An 18,020-nucleotide genomic window follows, 5' to 3' on the forward strand; every position below is an offset into this window, starting at 1 on the left:
CCATGGTGTCAGGGGAGTCGCAGCAGTAGGAGCTCTGTGGTGTCATCATTTGACAGATCCCACATGCATGGCCACAGGACAGCCCGATCTAGACAGTTTTGTATTACAGCTCTTCCTGGGCAGCTATAGGTTGTGGTAAGTGGACATTTAAAACTAACCATCACGACACATTCAGATATATTTTCTTTAAAACCCACTAATGGGTGTGTGACTTGTTGAGGAAGTAGTGAAAAGAAGCAAAAGGCATTTCTGATCTCCAGAAGGCAGATGAGGGGTTTAAAAGGCACCATGTGTGAGGAAAGGGAGAGAAGAGATGGGGACAGCTGGCTTGAGATCCTAGCTGTGTGTGCTGGCGGATGTGATCTAGTAAAGGAAGTTAGATGGCATCGTTATCATCATCATTGTTAGCACCACCATCCCCTCCTTCTCCTCATCCACCTCGTCCTCCTCTCTTTCTGTTTCTGAGACAGAGTCATTTGTGTAGCCCTGGCTGATCGTCGCTTAGGGTTTCTGTTGCTATGGTAGACACTATGAGGAAGGCAGCTTACAGAAGAAGGTTTTTTTTTTGTTTTTTCTTTTTTTTTGTTTTTTGAGCTTATAATTTCATAGGGCCTATGATGGCAGAGTGGAGGTAGCAGGTTCAGGTAGTCAGACCAGCAGCTGAGTGCTCATATTTTGAACCTCAACCAGAAGGCCAGGAACACACTAGGAATGGTACAAGTCTTTTGAAACCTCAAAGCCTGCCCACAGTGTCACACATCCTCCAACAGGGCCACAGTCTCTAATCTTTCCCAAAGAGTTCCATCTAGGGGGACAAAGTGTTCAAACATTTGGGCCTGTGGGGACGTTCTCATTCACAGATGGTCAGTCAGTTCAGACACAATCCAACACACTAGCCAAAGGGAGTGTGACAATTTGTGTTGTTACTGTGTGTGTAACATGTGTGGGAGTGCACACGCGTTATGGTGTGTGAGAAGGTCAGTGAACCACTGTGGAGTTGGTTCTCCAAAAAGAGGTTTTAGGAAAGAGAATATATTGCTTTTCTGCCCAAAACCCAAGCCAAGTCAAAGAACTGGAAAGCCCAAGCTGTCTGAGAACTTGCTGGCTCTGAGTGGCGAGTGGCCCTGTGCTGGCTCCGGTGTCCAAGCTCGGCCCTGACTGCTGTTCTTCTTACAATAGCTGTAGTAGCTATTGCAGCCACTTGGCCATCTCTGTCTCAGCAGGCATGTTCTTGTCTTGGAGCTTTGGTGGTTGTGACCCTGTCTGCTGCAGTCTATGTGGCTCACGTCTTACTGCTGGGTATAGCTTTCCAGCGAGGTGAGCGTAGAGACTGTCCCACCTTGCACACGTGAATCCTCCACCCTCCCTCCAGATCACTTCCCACCACCTGAAAAGCTGTGCAATTCGTGCATACACTTATTTGACTTGTGTGTGAGAGGTAGATTTTTTTATTTTATTTTATTTCTTTTAAGATGATGTCTTACTCTATACCCAGTGTGGCCTGGAACTTGAGGTAGCTCTTTTGCCTCAGCCTTCCAAGTTGTGGGTTTACAGAAAACAGTTCTGTAAAAAGCATGGAGTAGGGAATGGAGTAGGGCAGGAGAACAGGGTTTCAGTTTTGAAAAGAGCGGAGGAAGTGCAAAGCCTTGGAAAGTAGAAAACTTGGCAGGTGCGATAGGAGATTCCTGGATGGGTGAGCGCATGTTTGTTGTTTGTGATTTTCTGAAACAGAGTGTCTTTTCCAGTCAGAAGTTAGCAGTGGTATAGAGGCAGTGAAGGGCTGTGGCATGGAGTGGTTAATGTTTAAACAGTGGCCTCTCTGAGAAACATTCTCTTTGCAGCTGGCACAGAACCCACACTAATGGAGAGTGTTCTTTGTAGCCTTCCCAATAGTTCTCGGGTTGTTGGGCTCTTGGCTCAGCTGGAGAAGATCAATACGGACCCCACAGAGTCGGATAATGTCAGATATGTCACATCCAAGATTCTGCATCTGGCCCAAAGTCAAGGTAAGCTGGAATCCCGTCTTGTTTTTGGAATACTTTTTCAATTCTTTAAAAATAGATACTAAGAATGTTCTGATTTTTGATATGAAGAATATTCCAGTTTTTGAGAACTGATGGTTTTCTGTAAAAAATGGCCTTTCTCAGCCTGACTTAAGGAAGTAGGAAACTGAATGACTTTGGAGGAAATTGATTTTCAGTGCACCTTTTTAGATTTGATCCCTGATATCACAGATGCCTGAGAAACAGATTATGGAGAAAATATGTATTTTGACTCTGCTTCAGAGGCACAGTTCATAGCTGCACTGCTTTCAGGAGACCGCATGCTGCGATGGAAGAGTGTGGGGAGCTAAGTTGTTCCCTTCACAACAGTCAGTGGGCAGAGAGCCTGTGTGTGTGTGTGTGTGTGTGTGTGTGTGTGTGTGTGTGTGCGTGTGTGTGTGTGCATCCCTCATTTTATCTGAGGGTCTGAAACCCCAGTGTGTCGGGTAGTGCTGCCTGCACTCTCCACTTAGAAGTCCCGGCATCTCAGTCCAGAGCAGTCTTCACTCAGCACTGAAACATATTTTGTACCCAATGTCCAAGGAAGATCATAGTTTTACAATTCCATCTGACACGACATCACTGGCCCTGGTAAAAGCACATCTACAACAGTTTCCTGCCTAGGTCTCAACAGTTGTGGTCCTCTCCAGTCTAAGCCTGAAGGCTCTCTGGAGACTCTAGCTGTGAGCCCCTAGGACCCCCTTCATCCACTATACAGTTCCTTCCAATCCTAGTAAACTGTTCAGTTCTGTTGCTTCATGCCTGACATGTGGTGCATGTGCTAGCATGATGTGAGTCTTACATGCTGGGATCATCCTGTCCCTGCAGTGTTCCCAGCTGTAGCCCAGCTGGCTTCTTCCCTGTGGGGCTTTGCTTTTTGCTTGCAAATTTACTCAGCAGGTGTCTTTGTTCTTGGGATCTTTATCACGCAGGTAATGAGAACACTTATTGAAAAGGCTAACAGATTGGAGCACAGGAATGGATTTTGTTGTAAGGAGGCCAAGAAACTATGATGTTTATTTTTTTTATTTTAGTTTTATAATTTTCATATCTTTTGGGGTTTTTGAGATAGGGTTTCTCTATGTAACTACCCTGACTGTCCTGGAACTCACTTTGTAGACCATGCTGGCCTCGACTTCACAGAGATCTGTATGCCTTTTTCTCCTAATAGATGGGATTAAAGGCCTATGCCACTACTACTTGGCAAAACTATGGTGTTTAAAGGATTTTCCACATGAATGTCAAAGTCATGGGAAAACCTGGGAGTAGAGTGGAATACTGCTAGTTTAACAGTTTGTTTTCATTTTAGTGTCTAGAATCATAGGATGATGGTTCAGGCTGATGAAGAGTTAGGACAGCATTGGACTGTGCTCACAGGCAGAGGTTCCCACTGTTTGCAGCTACAGTGCAGTGGCTTTGGTGACACAGAGCTCCGCGTCTTCTGAGGATGTCTCCAACGTTAGTGTGAACAGTGACTTGGCTGTAGGGAGGCACCCGCCTTCTTTCTATACCAAGATGACTCTTTGAAACTGTATTTTCTTTTCTTTTTTTTCCCCTTTGAGGCTGGGTTTCTCTGTGTAACAGACCTAGCTGTCCTGGGACTAGCTCTTATAGACCAGGCTGACCTCAAACTCACAGAGATCCACCTGTGTAGTAATAGGAGCACGGAGCTGCGTCCCCAGCACCCCGGTCGCCTGGCTAGCTTATGCCTCGAAATAACAACACACAAATTGTATTCATTTAAACACTGCTTGGCCCTTTAGCTCTAGCCCTTACTGGCTATTTCTGATGTCCGGATCAACCCATCTCTAATAATCTGTGAGCACCGTCTTACCGGGAAGATTCTAGCCGACGTCCATCCTGGGTCAGAGCTTCATAGCGTGTGTCTGCCTGGGAGTGGGGCATGGCGTCTCTCTGATGCATCTGCGAGTCTGAGTTCACTTCCTCTTCCTCCCAGCATTCTGTTCTGTTTTCTCCACCCACCTGTGTTCTAACCTATGAGGGCTAGCCAAGCAGTTTCTTTATTTTTTTAACCAATGACCTTCCTCCATCACACCTGTCTCTGCTTCTCCACTGCTGGGATTAAAGGCATGTGCCATCACTGCCTGGCTTTGTTTTCTTATAAAAATCTAATAATTTTTTTTGTGGGGACAGAAGGGAATCCCACATCAGGGACAGCTGGGCTGAGGGGTGGACTATATACTTAAAAAAAAAAGAATTTCAATTTATGAGCACAGTATGCATGTAGGTGAGTTTCCACGGTGTTTAGCACTAGCAGAATGTAGCATGAGCAGATATGAGGGGTGTTATGTCTTCATGCCATTTGTGGAGATGCATGGTTTGAAAGGCAGAAGGTTTAAGTTGTGACAGTCACATGGACTGGCCTGAGATGATGGCGGTCACTGGTGAAGACAGCTAGCCGTGCAGCTGAACTCCTGTGTCCTGGTGTAGTACATGATACCTGTCATGAGCAGGGTCCCACTGCAGCCTTTGCTCCCGTGTGAGAACGCTGCGCTGGGCAAACGCAGACCACAGGAGGAAGCAGAACTTAGTTCTGGGGGGAGGTCCTCAGAGTAGAACTTAAATTAAGTTGTGAGAAATCAACACAAAAGAAGGCAGTAAAGGGAGAAATGACTGTAAGAGACTTGAAATACTTACGGAAAACTGTACTGTTAGTCTTTTCCATTCCTACAGTTGGTATTTTTCTCTCATGTAGCCCTCTGCTCCTAAACTGCCTTGATTATCTATCTCCATATGAAACACAGAATTTAGCCCCCCTGTCTTTGAAGCTTAATTGTAGAATATATACTACATTGATATTGGAGCCTTTGTCTTTCACTTTTTATACTTCAGAATATTGAGATTAATGTCGTGGTCCCCTGCATTAACAGTTCTGACATCAATGTCCAAGTCTGAAAAAGTAGAAAAGGGCTCCAAACCTCTGAGTGCAAAGACTGTGTTCTGAGAGGTCTGCAGACTTGGTAGAGGCGGGAGCTCCGGGTCTGTCTCGTTCCTTCTCTTCTCAACTTCCCTGTTCCCCAAGCAGAGAGAATGTAGGTGAAATACATGGAATAGGAATAGTTGGTTCTTTCTTGTTAGGAATTTTATCTCTTTGTGAATCAAAGAATAATAAAGAAGATGCAGGGACTTCTGAGTAAAACAGAAGTATTTGCAGAGTTCCCACCCAGTGGTAAGGACAGGCATTTGAGTGAGAGCATCTGCAGCTTCTCCCATAAAGTCTTTCCTTTGGTGGTTCATTTATGTGATTCAGAATTTTGATCTAAGTATTAAATACAATGGAAATGTTTGAAAATGGCCTGAGCTCATTTTGATGAGCTGTTTTTCAATTATGCTCATAATGATAAAAAAGTCTTCCATCATAATTTCCACCTTTTACAACTCACTGCCAGTTCTAATTTTAAGATTTTGGAAGGATTGGCGAGGACTTTTCCTGGACTATGATATTTAAGAAGAGAAAGTCTTGTTAACTGAAAATGGAATCCCATCCACAGAATAGAATTAAAAGCTTTAGAGGGATGAGCATCCATGAGTCAGCTTAAAGTGTTTACAGTGTTAGCTATATCTAACAAAATGTTACAGCTTTCTGTTTTTGTATTTTTGGTTCACATTTAAAGAAATCATTTTTTACCTTTCAGAAAAAACAAGAAGGGAAATGACAACCAAAGGTTCTACGGGTATGGAAGTTCTGTTGTCAACATTGGAGGTACGCACCACAGCTTTAGTGGTCGAACTGTCACAGGTTTGTTGAAGTCACACACACACACACACACACACACACGCACACACACACACACGAGTGCACTAATAGGTATTATGTAAACATATATTTCTAAATGATTATACTAACTTAAAATTTAGTCTTAGATATTTTTAAATACTTTGTTACTATTCTGTCTGTGACAGAGGGCACACCTGCCATAATACATGTGGGCCAGAGGACATTTTGTGGAGTCGCTTCTCCTCCCACCTTGATGTGGGCTCTGAGGATGAGAGTCACTTCAGAGCTGTCCTAATGGCCCTGATTTTAGTTATTGTTTTAATTATCTGTCTGCATCTGTGTGCATGTGCATGTGAGTGCAGGTGCCCATGAAGGCTTGAGGTGTCCGACCCCCAGGATCCCTAGGTGCTTGTGAGCTGCTTAACTGATGACGGTTCAATTCCAAGGACCCACATGGTAGGAGGAGAGACTCTGTGTCAGCAATTGTCCCAGGAACTCCATGCCTACCTCCATATACATAAATAAGTAAATGTAAGAAAAATGATGAAGATATTGAAGTTTTAATATGAATATAGTAGAGGTCAATATAATTGTGCCTAGAGAAATTAGAAAAACAAGCTGGGCGGTGGTGGCACACGCCTTTAATCCCAGCACTCGGGAGGCAGAGGCAGGCAGATCTCTGTGAGTTTGAGGCCAGCCTGGTCTACAAGAGCCAGTGCCAGGACAGGCTCCAAAGCTACAGAGAAACCCTGTCTCGAAAAACTAAAAAAAAAAAAAGGGTCTGGAGAGATGGCTCAGAGGTTGAGAGCATTGCCTGCTCTTCCAAAGGTCCTGAGTTCAATTCCCAGCAACCACATGGTGGCTCACAACCATCTGTGATGAGGTCTGGTGCCCTCTTCTGGCCTGCAGGCATACACACAGACAGAATATTGTATATATAATAAATAAATAAATATTTTTTTTAAAAAAAGAAATTAGAAAAACCATTTGTTAGACATAGGTAGTTACCAGCAGGTTAAAATATTTGAAACATAAAATCAGTGTTTTAATAAAGCAAATCAACTGTTTGTTTCAGAACACGAAAGATCTTCAAACTATACTTAATATCTTAAGCATTCTTGTCGAGCTGGTATCTTCTGGTGAGTTTTGATTTACTTTGGTATGATTTGTGTTTGTAAGTAGTGACCAGCTTTGTGTCTTATGTACTTAAAAGTTCTTGAGATTAAAGTTGTGGAAATGAAATGTCCTGTCCTTGTTGTTGCTTCTTGTGTGGGGAATATGTATATGCTAGCAGAAGGCACTTTCTTACTCTCCCTCCATCGTATTCCTTCAAGCATGGTCTGACCCTGGAGCTGAAGGGTTTCAGCTAGGCTGTTAGCCAGCAGATCCCATGGACCTTACTCTCCATGTCCACAGCGCTGTGAGACTGTGCTCAGCTTATTAAATGGGTAGCTGAGATGGCCTTAGGATTGGTTGCACAGCAAGCTCTTACCTACTGGGCCATCTCTCCTGTGCAGTGCTTTATTTTCGACATCTTCAGATACTCCTCAAATTCTCCTTGCCTACTTAACAGCACCTTGACCCTAGAATTTTAGTGTCGTTTGTGTTTGTTTTTATATACTATATTTTAGATAAATAAGTGAAATGAAATAAAATAGGAGCAAGGGATGGAGGCACATTCCTGTCTTCCCAGCCTTTGCAAGGGTGGTGCAGGAGGATCACAGATTTTAAGGCTAGTTTGGGCTGTACAATGAGATCCTGTAACCAAAACACAAAATATGATTTAGATAGTATTTAGTTGTAGAAATGAATGCGTGGATTGAAACATTTCTTGAATACTAACTTATTGTGATGCTCACAGTGGGAGGATATGCTGTTTGCAATATGTTTGAAAAATTTTTTAGGTGGAGGCCGAAGAGCAAGTTTCTTAGTTGCCAAAGGTGGTTCACAGATACTGTTACAACTGCTAATGAATGCCAGCAAAGACTCCCCTCCCCACGAGGAGTTGATGGTACAGACTCATTGCGTCCTCGCAAAGATCGGACCCAAAGGTGAGAGCTCTGTTTATTTTATTTTTTTTTAATTTTGTTTTGTTTTCTTTTTTGAGGCAGGGTTTCTCTGGGTAACTCTGGTTGTCCTGGAACTAGCTCTTGTAGACCAGGCTGGCCTTGAACTCACAGAGATCCGCCTGCCTTTGCCTCCTGAGTGCTGGGATTAAAGGTGTGTGCCACCACCACCCAGCCAATCTTTGTCTTAAACTGCTTAAATTTTGAAATGTAAAGCACTACTTTATCTTGGGTTTAACAGTGGAATGTTTTACAGTTAACCAGCAGGAACTGAGGAGCCAGGATTCATGAAGAGGTGTTTTGAATGTGGCATACAAGGGGAAGAATGCCAGTATTAGTGTCTTAGTGCTTGTGGGTGCGCCCATATGCATATATATGTGCGTGCATATGTATAGACGTTTACACACATATACATGTAGAGAGTGAATGCTATGTGTGTTCTGGTGAAGTTAGGAGGGGTGTGAGTACAGTGTGTGGAAGTGAGCATGCTGCTGGACAGTATTTTCACTGATAGTCACATTTGTACTGTGTGCAGGTCAGTGTTCTGGAAACTTCCTATTTACAAAGACCAAACAGACGTGAAAAACTGTGAGGGTTTGAGCTGCAGAGAGGCACGTAAAATACTAAAAGCACAGCGAATAAGGAGAGGCAGGCCCAGGAGAAGGAGAGACTGCTTATTCAGGCAAACAGAACATGTCATGTTCTTTGGGTGGAACCCAAAAGTGTAGAGTGTCTGTATGTTGTCTTAACATTGAAAAGTGTTGATGTGAACATGCTACACATACATGTTGGCATGTAGCATGCAGGCGTTTAGCTTGTATTATTAACAGACCGTGTTTTAAAGAATGCAACTGTGTGGTGACCTTGAAACTAAATGTAGTACAAATCTGTCTTGGCCCTTATTTTTCTTTAAGTTCTATACTTGAGATTCATGAATTCCCTTTTTGATACTTTTGTAGAAAATGAAAATGAAATAAAGTTTTATTTATTGGTAAATATAATAGTCCATTCTTCCTCTGCTAATTATAACCAAATTATCTTTTACTTTTTGTGAAATGAAGGTATCAATGTGTCAGTTTCTTCCATTTTAATTTATAAGTCATCTTTATTTTATTCTGCATCTTAAATTTGTACTTTCTGCACTAGCATTTGTACAACTTTTCTGTTCTTATGCCATTCATTCAGGTTGTACAGTAATTTTTGAGTGATTCTTTTTTTTTTTACCGTAGGAATATTCATTCTTTCTGCCTTGAAATCTGTGTTGTTAGTGACTGACTTCTGTTGGTCTCCATAGACACAGTGATGCTAACAGGTGGAAATGTCCATTACCCTGAATTGCACACACTAAATATATGTGTACTAAGATTATTGCCTTGTATGCTACAAATATGTATAATTATCATCTTAGTCAGAAATTAAAAATAAAATGTTTAAGGAGATGGAGGTGTTAGTAGCCATGACTTGGTTGTTACCTGCCACAGCATATACTGAGTTATCAGAATAGTTCCTCTGTTTGTTCACACATTTTAAAAGATTTATTTTTTTATCATTTTAGTGTGTGTGTGAGGCCAGAGTTATCAGATCTCCCCACTGGCATGATATGTAGTTGTAAGGTTCTTGCTGTGTTTTGGGTGCTGAACTTGGTCTCCTGGAAGAGTAGTAAGCACTTCTAACTGTTGAGCCATCTCTCCAGCTTCCCCTTAAAAATTTGTTTGATATATTTGCCACGTTAATTTTTATTTTAAGATATTTATGTTTTTATTAGTGTGTATATTATTTTTATAGTTATGAAAATAATGTTTATATTAAATAATACTGGTAATTGATATTTAAATTATTTACTCCTCTTCCTGCCTGTATTTGCGGGAGGTGTATTGAATTAGCTTACTGGATAGTAGACCAGCTATGCTCGCCTTGCATGGGATTATCTATGTTGGACTAACTACTCTAGCCCCTCCCCGTCCTATTTTCCTGCCTTATTGGTATAGGATGTGCTTCAGAAGGGTAAGGTGTATTAGAAATTATACAAAATGATTATCAGTTTGATTATTTCATATCAACTTTACATTCGACATGAATGTATAGTACAGATTTAATATGTCACTGCTGTTTTGGCAGTTCTAGTGGTTACATCCAGGGTCTGGCAATTCTAGGCAAGCCCTCTACCATTGAATTATATCCTTTGTCTTCATTATTTTCCAACTTAGTTTTCTTCAAAAGTTTTATGTGAATAAATTTTTTTTAAAAACAGATAAAAAGTTTGGAGTGAAGGCTCGAGTGAATGGGGCACTGAACATCACCCTGAATTTGGTCAAGCAGCACTTTCAGAACTATCGCTTGGCTTTCCCTTGTCTTCAGCTATTGCGCGTGTATTCTACCAACTGTAAGTACTTATGGGTGGCTGTGATCTACTCAGGGCTGTGAGCTTACACAAATGAAGTTTAAAAACCATCTAAAGTCTATAAATCTCTCCAATTTGTGGAAAGTAAACTTTAATATGGCTCATAAGTCAACAGCAGTGATTTGGAGTGAGAAGGTGAGAATTCTCACACACGGTCCTTCACTTGAAAAGGACTGGGCTGAGAGGAGAGCCCGTAGCAAGCCTCCAGCAGAAGAGTGTGGAGTGTTGGCCACTGGGAAGTGCCTCTGTCTGCATGGGAGACAAATGTAGAGTCTCTTGGGAAGCAGGGTCTCTGGAAGGGATAGTTGGTCTGGGTGGCCTGGGGTCATGTTGAGGTGGGAGGACCCTTCCCTTGTGTGTGGTTCTGTTCTCTAAGGAGAGGGGGAGAGGAGATGGGTGCATGTGCTGTTCTCTATCCCTGACGTGGTTCATGTGAGCAGCTACTTCAGGCTCTTGCTGCCTTGCCCTCCCCTCCCCCTGCCCCTGCCCCTGTTATGATGGGCAGTTTCCTGAACTTATGAGCTAAATAAAAACTTTTCCCCATAAGTTGCTTTTGTCTGTGTATTTTGATCACAGCAACAGAAAACAAAAGTAAGACACTCTGGGCGTTCACGGACAAAGGAGGAGGTGGAAGGCACATAGTCTTTTACCTGCAGCATTGGCTTATCACCAGGGAGGCAGCAGAGCACACAGAGAATGGTGCTGGTGTCTCAGGAAGTTAGAGAGAAGGGCAATTGAAGGGAGATTGTTTTTAATTACTCGCCCCCCAATACTCTCACTTTGATATATTAGGTATCAAACCTATGAGATAAACATTTGCCGTGTGTTTTCTGACTGAAATCTCAGTTAACGCATGAACCATAGGGGGATGGCTCAGTTAGTAAATTCTTGTTGTACAAGCATGAGGACCTGGGCTTTGGTCCCTAGTATTCTTGTTTATAACCCAAATAAACACACAGAGGTCTAGATTAATCATAAAATGCTTGGCCTAGTAGCTCAGGCTTCTTATTAACTCTTTCTTACATCTTATATTAGCCCATTATTCTTGTCTGTGTTAGCCACGTGGCTTGGTACCTTTTTCAGTGAGGTGGTCACATCTTGCTTGCTTTGTGTCTGGCTTCCTCTCTCTGTGTGATGACTGCAGACTGACTCTTTCCTGTTACCAGGATTCTCCTGCTTTTGCCCCGCCTCTACTTCCTGCCTGGTCACCCCGCCTATACTTGCTGCCTGGCTACTGGCCAATCAGCATTTATTTAAAATACAAGTGACAGGGTACAAGCAGAGGTGAGAGGGAGCTTGCTGGCCAGTCTGTTTAAATGAATCACTGAACTCCAGATACAATGAGAGACCCATCTCAAAAAATGTAGAACGATAGGAAAAGCCACTTGACATTGACCTCTGGCCTCCATATGTACACTCACACACACACACACACACACACACACACACACACACACACACACACTAGAAATAAATTCTAGACCGTTTGAATATCATGAAGAAATATTGATGCAGTGTAAGGTATATGTGTATACACATGTGCATGTATATGCTGAGTGCTTAGTTGAAGGTGTGCTCAGAAAAGCAACGAACACTTATATGACTAAGGACATAGGTAAAGAATTTGTTATTTAATCAACAAAGAACAGACATAAACAGTAAAAGTGAGGAACGAATTAGGAAAAAAAAGAAAAAGTAATTTAGATCCCAGCACTTGGGAGGCAGAGGCAGGCAAATCTCTGAGTTTAAGGCCAACTTAGTTTACATAACAAGTTCTAGAACAGCCAGGTCTCACAGAGGAATCAAGCCCTGTGTCGAAAACCAAAACCAACAAGACAAAACAAAAATCACATTGATTAGGAAAGAGAAAAATTGATTGAAAAATTAAAAACTTAATTTGAAATAAAAGTGAAACAATTTTAAATACAGCAGCCAATTGAGGAAAGAAGATGCTGGAGGTGTGACTGTGGAAGGCTGGCACAGGCGGAGAGCAGGGGCTCGGGTCCTCAGGGTGATGGTGAAGGCTGGCACAGGCGGAGAACAGGGGCTGCGGTTCCCAGGGTAATAGTGAAGGCTGGCACAGGCGGAGAGCAGGGGCTGCAGTTCCCAGGGTGATGGTGAAGGCTGGCACAGGCGGAGAGCAGGGGCTGCGGTTCCCAGGGAGTGATGGTGAAGGCTGGCACAGGCGGAGAGCAGGGGCTGCGGTTCCCAGGGAGTGATGGTGAAGGCTGGCACAGGCGGAGAGCAGGGGCTGCGGTTCCCAGGGTGATGGTGAAGGCTGGCACAGGCAGAGAACAGGGGCTGCAGTTCCCAGGGTGATGGTGAAGGCTGGCACAGGCAGAGAACAGGGGCTGCAGTTCCCAGGGTAATAGTGAAGGCTGGCACAGGCGGAGAGCAGGGGCTCGGGTTCTCAGGGAATAGAAGAGCTGCATTTTTTGGTGGCATTTTATTGAATAAAGCACTAGAAGGCTAACAAATGGTTTCTGTGTAATTTTTTTTTTGTGTGTGTGCTTGTTTGTTTTTGAGACAGGTTCTCCTTGTGTAGTCTTGTCTGTCTTAGAACTCACCATGTAGAGCAGTCTGGCTTCAAACTCAGAGAGATCCACCTGCTGCTGTTTCTTGAGTGCTGGGATTAAAGGCAGACAACTACCACACACAGTGTATGTGTAATTTCTTTAACATTTGTTCAGAATTTAAAATACGGAGCAGTTTTCTTACTGCCCATTCTCTGTAGAATACTAAGTCTTCAGTTTGCATATTCAGAGCTTGCTTTAGTGAAGGCCCTGGTGGCATCACACTAGGTTGGACTCTCCAAAGCACCCCCACTCTGCCCAGGCTGTTTGAATGCATATCTAGTGTGTTGCTGGGTGTCAGTTGCTGTAGCTGAAGGCCCTCTTCTATCTTTTCTCACTTTCCCATTTGCAGGTGTTGTCACATGTAGCCATTGATAATCTGTGATTTTCATTCTGACATTGTCCATGGTGTACCTACCTAGCTGTTGAGCTGTTTCAGAAACTTCTACCTTCTGAACTCCACCTTGTTCCTTTCAGAGCTAACTCATGTTCACACTGAGTGGACTTAGGCATCATTTTCCCCAGAAGTCCGCATCTCACTCTGAAGTGGGGATGCCCAGGGAGAATAAACAGTCTACACCACTGACTGCATCTAGACAATGACGTAGTCATGGCTTATAGTCTCTGCTGCTCTCGCTGTGCTCGGTTTTCTCAGAGCAGGGCCAGTGCTTGTCTCTTACTCCCCACATTCCCTTTCCTGGTGTCATCTCATCATAACTCTTTTTGGAGTGCTAGTTGCTTCCAGCTTCCCATACAAGCAAAGCAAAATACCTACCAACCCCCCAACCCTACAGCAGACCTTCAGCGTGTACTAGGTAGCTCTTTCATCAACACCAAACCCTACAGCAGACCTTCAGCGTGTACTGGTAGCTCACATTCACACTGACTAAATACTTTGGAATGCTTTTGGATTCATCACTAAGACCCATATTATTTTGTGTCTTTCTCTTGTTTCTCAGCTGTGAACGCAGTATCTTTAGGTAAAAATGGAGTTGTGGAGCTGATGTTTAAAATCATTGGACCTTTCAATAAGAAGAACTCGGGTCTTATGAAGTGAGTAAATGTTTTGGCATGAGTAGAAATATGTCCTTAGTCATTGCCGTTGCCTGGGCAGTTGAAGTTAGTTGTAGTTAAGAGTCTCTAGTTCTTAAGTAGTGACTTTTTATAATGATGAAGATGTTCTTAATTAAAAGCTTAATCTTTAAATTAGAAACTTTCAGTTTACTAAGACTAGTATTTTAGTCATGTCGACTTTGAATGGTTCTAGATCCTGTGAGAAGATAGGCCATTTACAGAGTATCATTCACTGAGGCCTTTGTTGAGTGCCTACTGTAGTCCTCACCAACTGGCTAATCTTCTAAAGACTGCTATCCTCCTTCTCAAGGCTACCTGATATGTCTTGAAATTATAATTTTTTTCAAATCATGTTGTTATTTTTATCTTTTCTTCTATTGGGACATGTATGGGTATATGAGTATATGTTAGATGCTATATTGTGCACATGTGTTTCCATTAGTTTATAGGTCCTCTAACCTCAGAGATGAAGCACTCTGTTTTGGGGTTATGTTTAGTTGTATTGAGGGTTTTTAAAACTCACACAGCAAGGCTCATAATGTATCCTCCCCATGAGTTTCAGTGTGTCATCATTGTCCTGTCGTTTATGCTCCTGTCACAGTGCTGTTTGCATGTTTTATTGGGGACTGTTGAGTAGGCCACATGGTATGGTTATTTCTCCCAGTAAATTAGAAGACTACTTGAGCAAACACCTCTGTTAAATAAGGATGGAAAAATAGCATCACTGCTACAGTGATATCAAGAGGATAATAATGCCTTACTAGAAAATAATTTCCATGTTCTTGGATGTTGTAGAGTCACAATTTTTTAAAAAATATTTATTTATTTATTATGTATACAATATTCTGTATATATGCCTACAGGCCAGAAGAGGGCACCAGACCTCATTACAGATGGTTGTGAGCCATCATGTGGTTGCTGGGAATTGAACTCAGGACCTCTGGAATAGCAGGCAATGCTCTTAAGGGCTGAGCCATCTCTCCAGCCCGTAGAGTCACACTTTTACATGGATTTATTTAGATGAGAAATAAACAAGTCATAGACATTGTTCCCAGAAACTTTTTTGTCTATTTTTTTTTAATTACCTTTTCTCATTTTTCATACCAATCCCAGTTCCCTCTCCCTCCCCTCCACCTGTTCCCTCCACTCCCCCGCCCCACTCCTCAGAGAAGGTAAGGCTTCCTATGGTTTGTTAAGAAAGTCTAGCACATTGCTTTGAGGCAAGACCTAGGCCCTCCCTACTATATTATAGGCTGAGCAAGGTATCATCCAGAGAGAACAGGTTCCCAAAAAGCCAGTACATGCAGTAGGGATAAATCCTGGTGAACCTAAGAAAAACATATGTAGATCCACCTGGAAAGTCGAAACAGACAAGATCACCTGACATGGGGGTTGGGGGAGAAGGGAGAGTGGAAGGGGAAGAGGAGGGGAGAAGGGGACGGGTGAGGAGAACTTGAGGGAATGGGATAGTTCAGAAGGAGTAAGGACAGAGATGAGAGCAAGGAAAGAGGTTTATTGATTGAGGGAGCCATTATAGGATTAGCAAGAAACTTGGCTCTAGAAAAATTCCCAGGAATCTAAAAGAATGATCTCAGCTAAGACCCTAAGCAGTAGAGGAGAGGGTGCCCGAACTGACCTTGTCCTGTAGTCAGACTGATGAATAGCTTAAATATCACCATAGAACCTTCATCCAGCAACTGATGGAAACAGAGGCAGAGACCCACATTGGAGTACTGAGCTGAGTTCCCAAAGTCCAGTTGAAGAGTGGGAGGAATGAGAATATGAGCAAAAAGGTCAAAGCCATGATGTGTCCACCCGCTGAAACAGTCTACCTGAACTAATGGGAGCGCAGCAACTCCAGCCAGACTGGGAAGGAACAAGCATAGGAGCAAACTAGTCCCTCTGAATGTGGTTGACAGTTGCATGGCTGGGGCAGACTGAGGGGCACTGGCAGTGACACCAAGTTTATACCTTTTGGATAATGTTTTGATAAAAGTTTCAAGATGATTGCAAGCTGCTAATTTCTTTATCTGATGCAACTGTGGAGGTGAAGCTCAGAGCCACTGGTGCTGGGGCTGTGCGCACACTTCAGCTTCTCTCCCTGAAGAAAACAGCTGCCAGCTGGGAGGAAGCCTTTCTCGAGGATTTTACAGTTTGGAATCAAGTTAGCCATTGACTCGATTGAGAGACTGCTCAGTGGTCAACATGTGCTTGCTACTTTGCAAGAGGCTCAGGTCTGGTTCCCATCACCCTTGTTCAGTGGGCCACAACTGCCTGTGGCTCCAGTTCCAGGACACCTGCTTCCCTCTTCTGCCCCCCCCCCCTCACTTGTAAAGAGTTAGCTAAAGATGAGTAAGTAGTAGCGTTCATTTTATTGCATCAGCTTCCCAGGCTGATTTGGTGGCTGGAAATGACAGGTGTTTATTGTCTCACAGCTGAAGAGCCTGGATGCCCAGTCTCAGATCCTCAGCAGGCTGTCCTCTTCTGAAACTGTGGAGAGAGCCTTACTCCTGCCTTCTCACCAGTTGTGCTGGTTTGCTGGCGATTCTTGAGCCATCCTTGGCAGTCTCAGCTTCGAGCCTTCTGCTTTCATCCTCAGTAGATGGATTCTCCATGTGTTTTTCTTAACGTCTTCTTTAAGGGTGTCCTGCGAACGATAGTAAGAGCCCGCCTACCTGCAGCGTGACCTCCTATTAATGGATTTCATCTTTACTGACCCTGTTTACTGGTGAGGTTAGATCCTGAGGTTAGAGATGTGGAATATAGTTCAGCTTGTAACAGTGAAGAAGTTCATTTCATTTGTTAATAGCTCATGAAAGTTCTGGTCTTTCGTCACCATATTATCAGCTGTCTTCATTGTACCTTGTCCCTTGAAATGTCTTTTATATACTGATTTCTTTCTGTGTACTTGTATCTGAGGTTGCTCTTTCAGGTGGTCATGATAGTATCTGCAGTAAAAAGTTTGATAGAGAGAATGTTATATTGACATGGCAAGAAATACACAGTGGCATCCCCCTCCTTGATGTAAAGATGCAAAGAATTCAATGGATCTTTTAGCTTTTTATTGTTAAATGCTCAGAGGAATATATATTTTGTCTGTTTATGTACTAATCTCCCCCTTGCTAACAGGGATTGAACCTAGGGCCTTGTCCATGATGGTCAGGTGCTCTCCCACAGATCTGTACCCTTCAGTGGTTGTACCACAGTGTAGAGGGATGCATAATAACATAATGAAAGTTAAGATGCCACAGAGAAACAAGAGTCCCTAGTTCTCTTTGATTTCACCCTGCAATATGACACATCCATCTGACGTAGCATACTGTCCCTCCTCAGGGAGTGAGCAGCTAGAGAATAGTTGGTGTGTGCAGGTGTTCTTCCTTCTAGGCTCGGTAGGTAGTTTTGTGTGTCTGCTCTATGTCTACAAACCCACAGGTTGTTTTTGTTACTTTTAAGGTTATAAGAGGATATGAATTGTAAGAACAGTTTAGTCCATGTTGCTGTTGTTACACGCAATCTTTATAATGTGATAACTCCATAGGTTGGGAATTTTCAACATTCCAGAAGGCTGCCAGGCTTGCAGACCATTGTGCTTTTAAGCCCTGGGGTATTCTTACAGAATCTCCTTTATTTCTCCATTCTAAAGAGGACTGCAGTGTGTTCCCTGTTTTTGAGGGTAAGAAGGTGCTGGTTGGTGAACTCCTGCATAATCTCCTGTAAGAATCATGGATATCCAGCCCCTACACATCAGACAAGGAACCTTTCTATCAGGCAGGCTCTTGGCACATCAGTAATGCATGACTTACTTCTCAGCATTGCCTGCAGAACAGCAAACAGTCTCCTTTATTTCCCAGATGTGTCTATTCTGTCTTCCAAATAGACATGTTTTAGACTTGTCCACCACAGCAAGACTGTAGATGAGTAACATGCAGATCCCACTGAATGGTCCTGGCAACCTCGGTGTCTCAAAGGAGAGCCTAGCCCTTGGGATTAACTGCAGGTGGCCAGCAGCAACAGCAGCAGCAGCACCTCTTCATGAGAAGTGTTCCGTTCCTGACTGATAAACACAGAGGCCTTTGCCCAAACAGGAAGTTCTTTCTAGGTGACTGCTTCTGCTGCCTGGCCACC

The 18,020-nt window shown here is 43.1% G+C and overlaps 1 protein-coding gene across 6 annotated transcripts in view; it reads left to right on the forward strand.

Annotated features, from left to right (window-relative positions):
• The window catches only part of Agtpbp1 (ATP/GTP binding carboxypeptidase 1), a 133,899-nt gene that overhangs the window by 30,591 nt on the left and 85,288 nt on the right, over positions 1–18,020 (forward strand). For all 6 annotated transcript variants that reach the window (XM_075969413.1, XM_075969417.1, XM_075969415.1 and 3 more), the window contains 6 exons: positions 1,882–2,006; positions 5,699–5,766; positions 6,857–6,920; positions 7,686–7,832; positions 10,099–10,230; positions 13,781–13,874. In XM_075969413.1, coding sequence (XP_075825528.1) covers positions 1,882–2,006; positions 5,699–5,766; positions 6,857–6,920; positions 7,686–7,832; positions 10,099–10,230; positions 13,781–13,874 — 630 coding nt within the window. The remainder of the gene's footprint in view (positions 1–1,881; positions 2,007–5,698; positions 5,767–6,856; positions 6,921–7,685; positions 7,833–10,098; positions 10,231–13,780; positions 13,875–18,020) is intronic.

The sequence above is a fragment of the Microtus pennsylvanicus genome, chromosome 4 (genome assembly GCF_037038515.1).
Source record: "Microtus pennsylvanicus isolate mMicPen1 chromosome 4, mMicPen1.hap1, whole genome shotgun sequence".
In the NCBI taxonomy this organism is placed as follows: Eukaryota; Metazoa; Chordata; class Mammalia; order Rodentia; family Cricetidae; genus Microtus; species Microtus pennsylvanicus.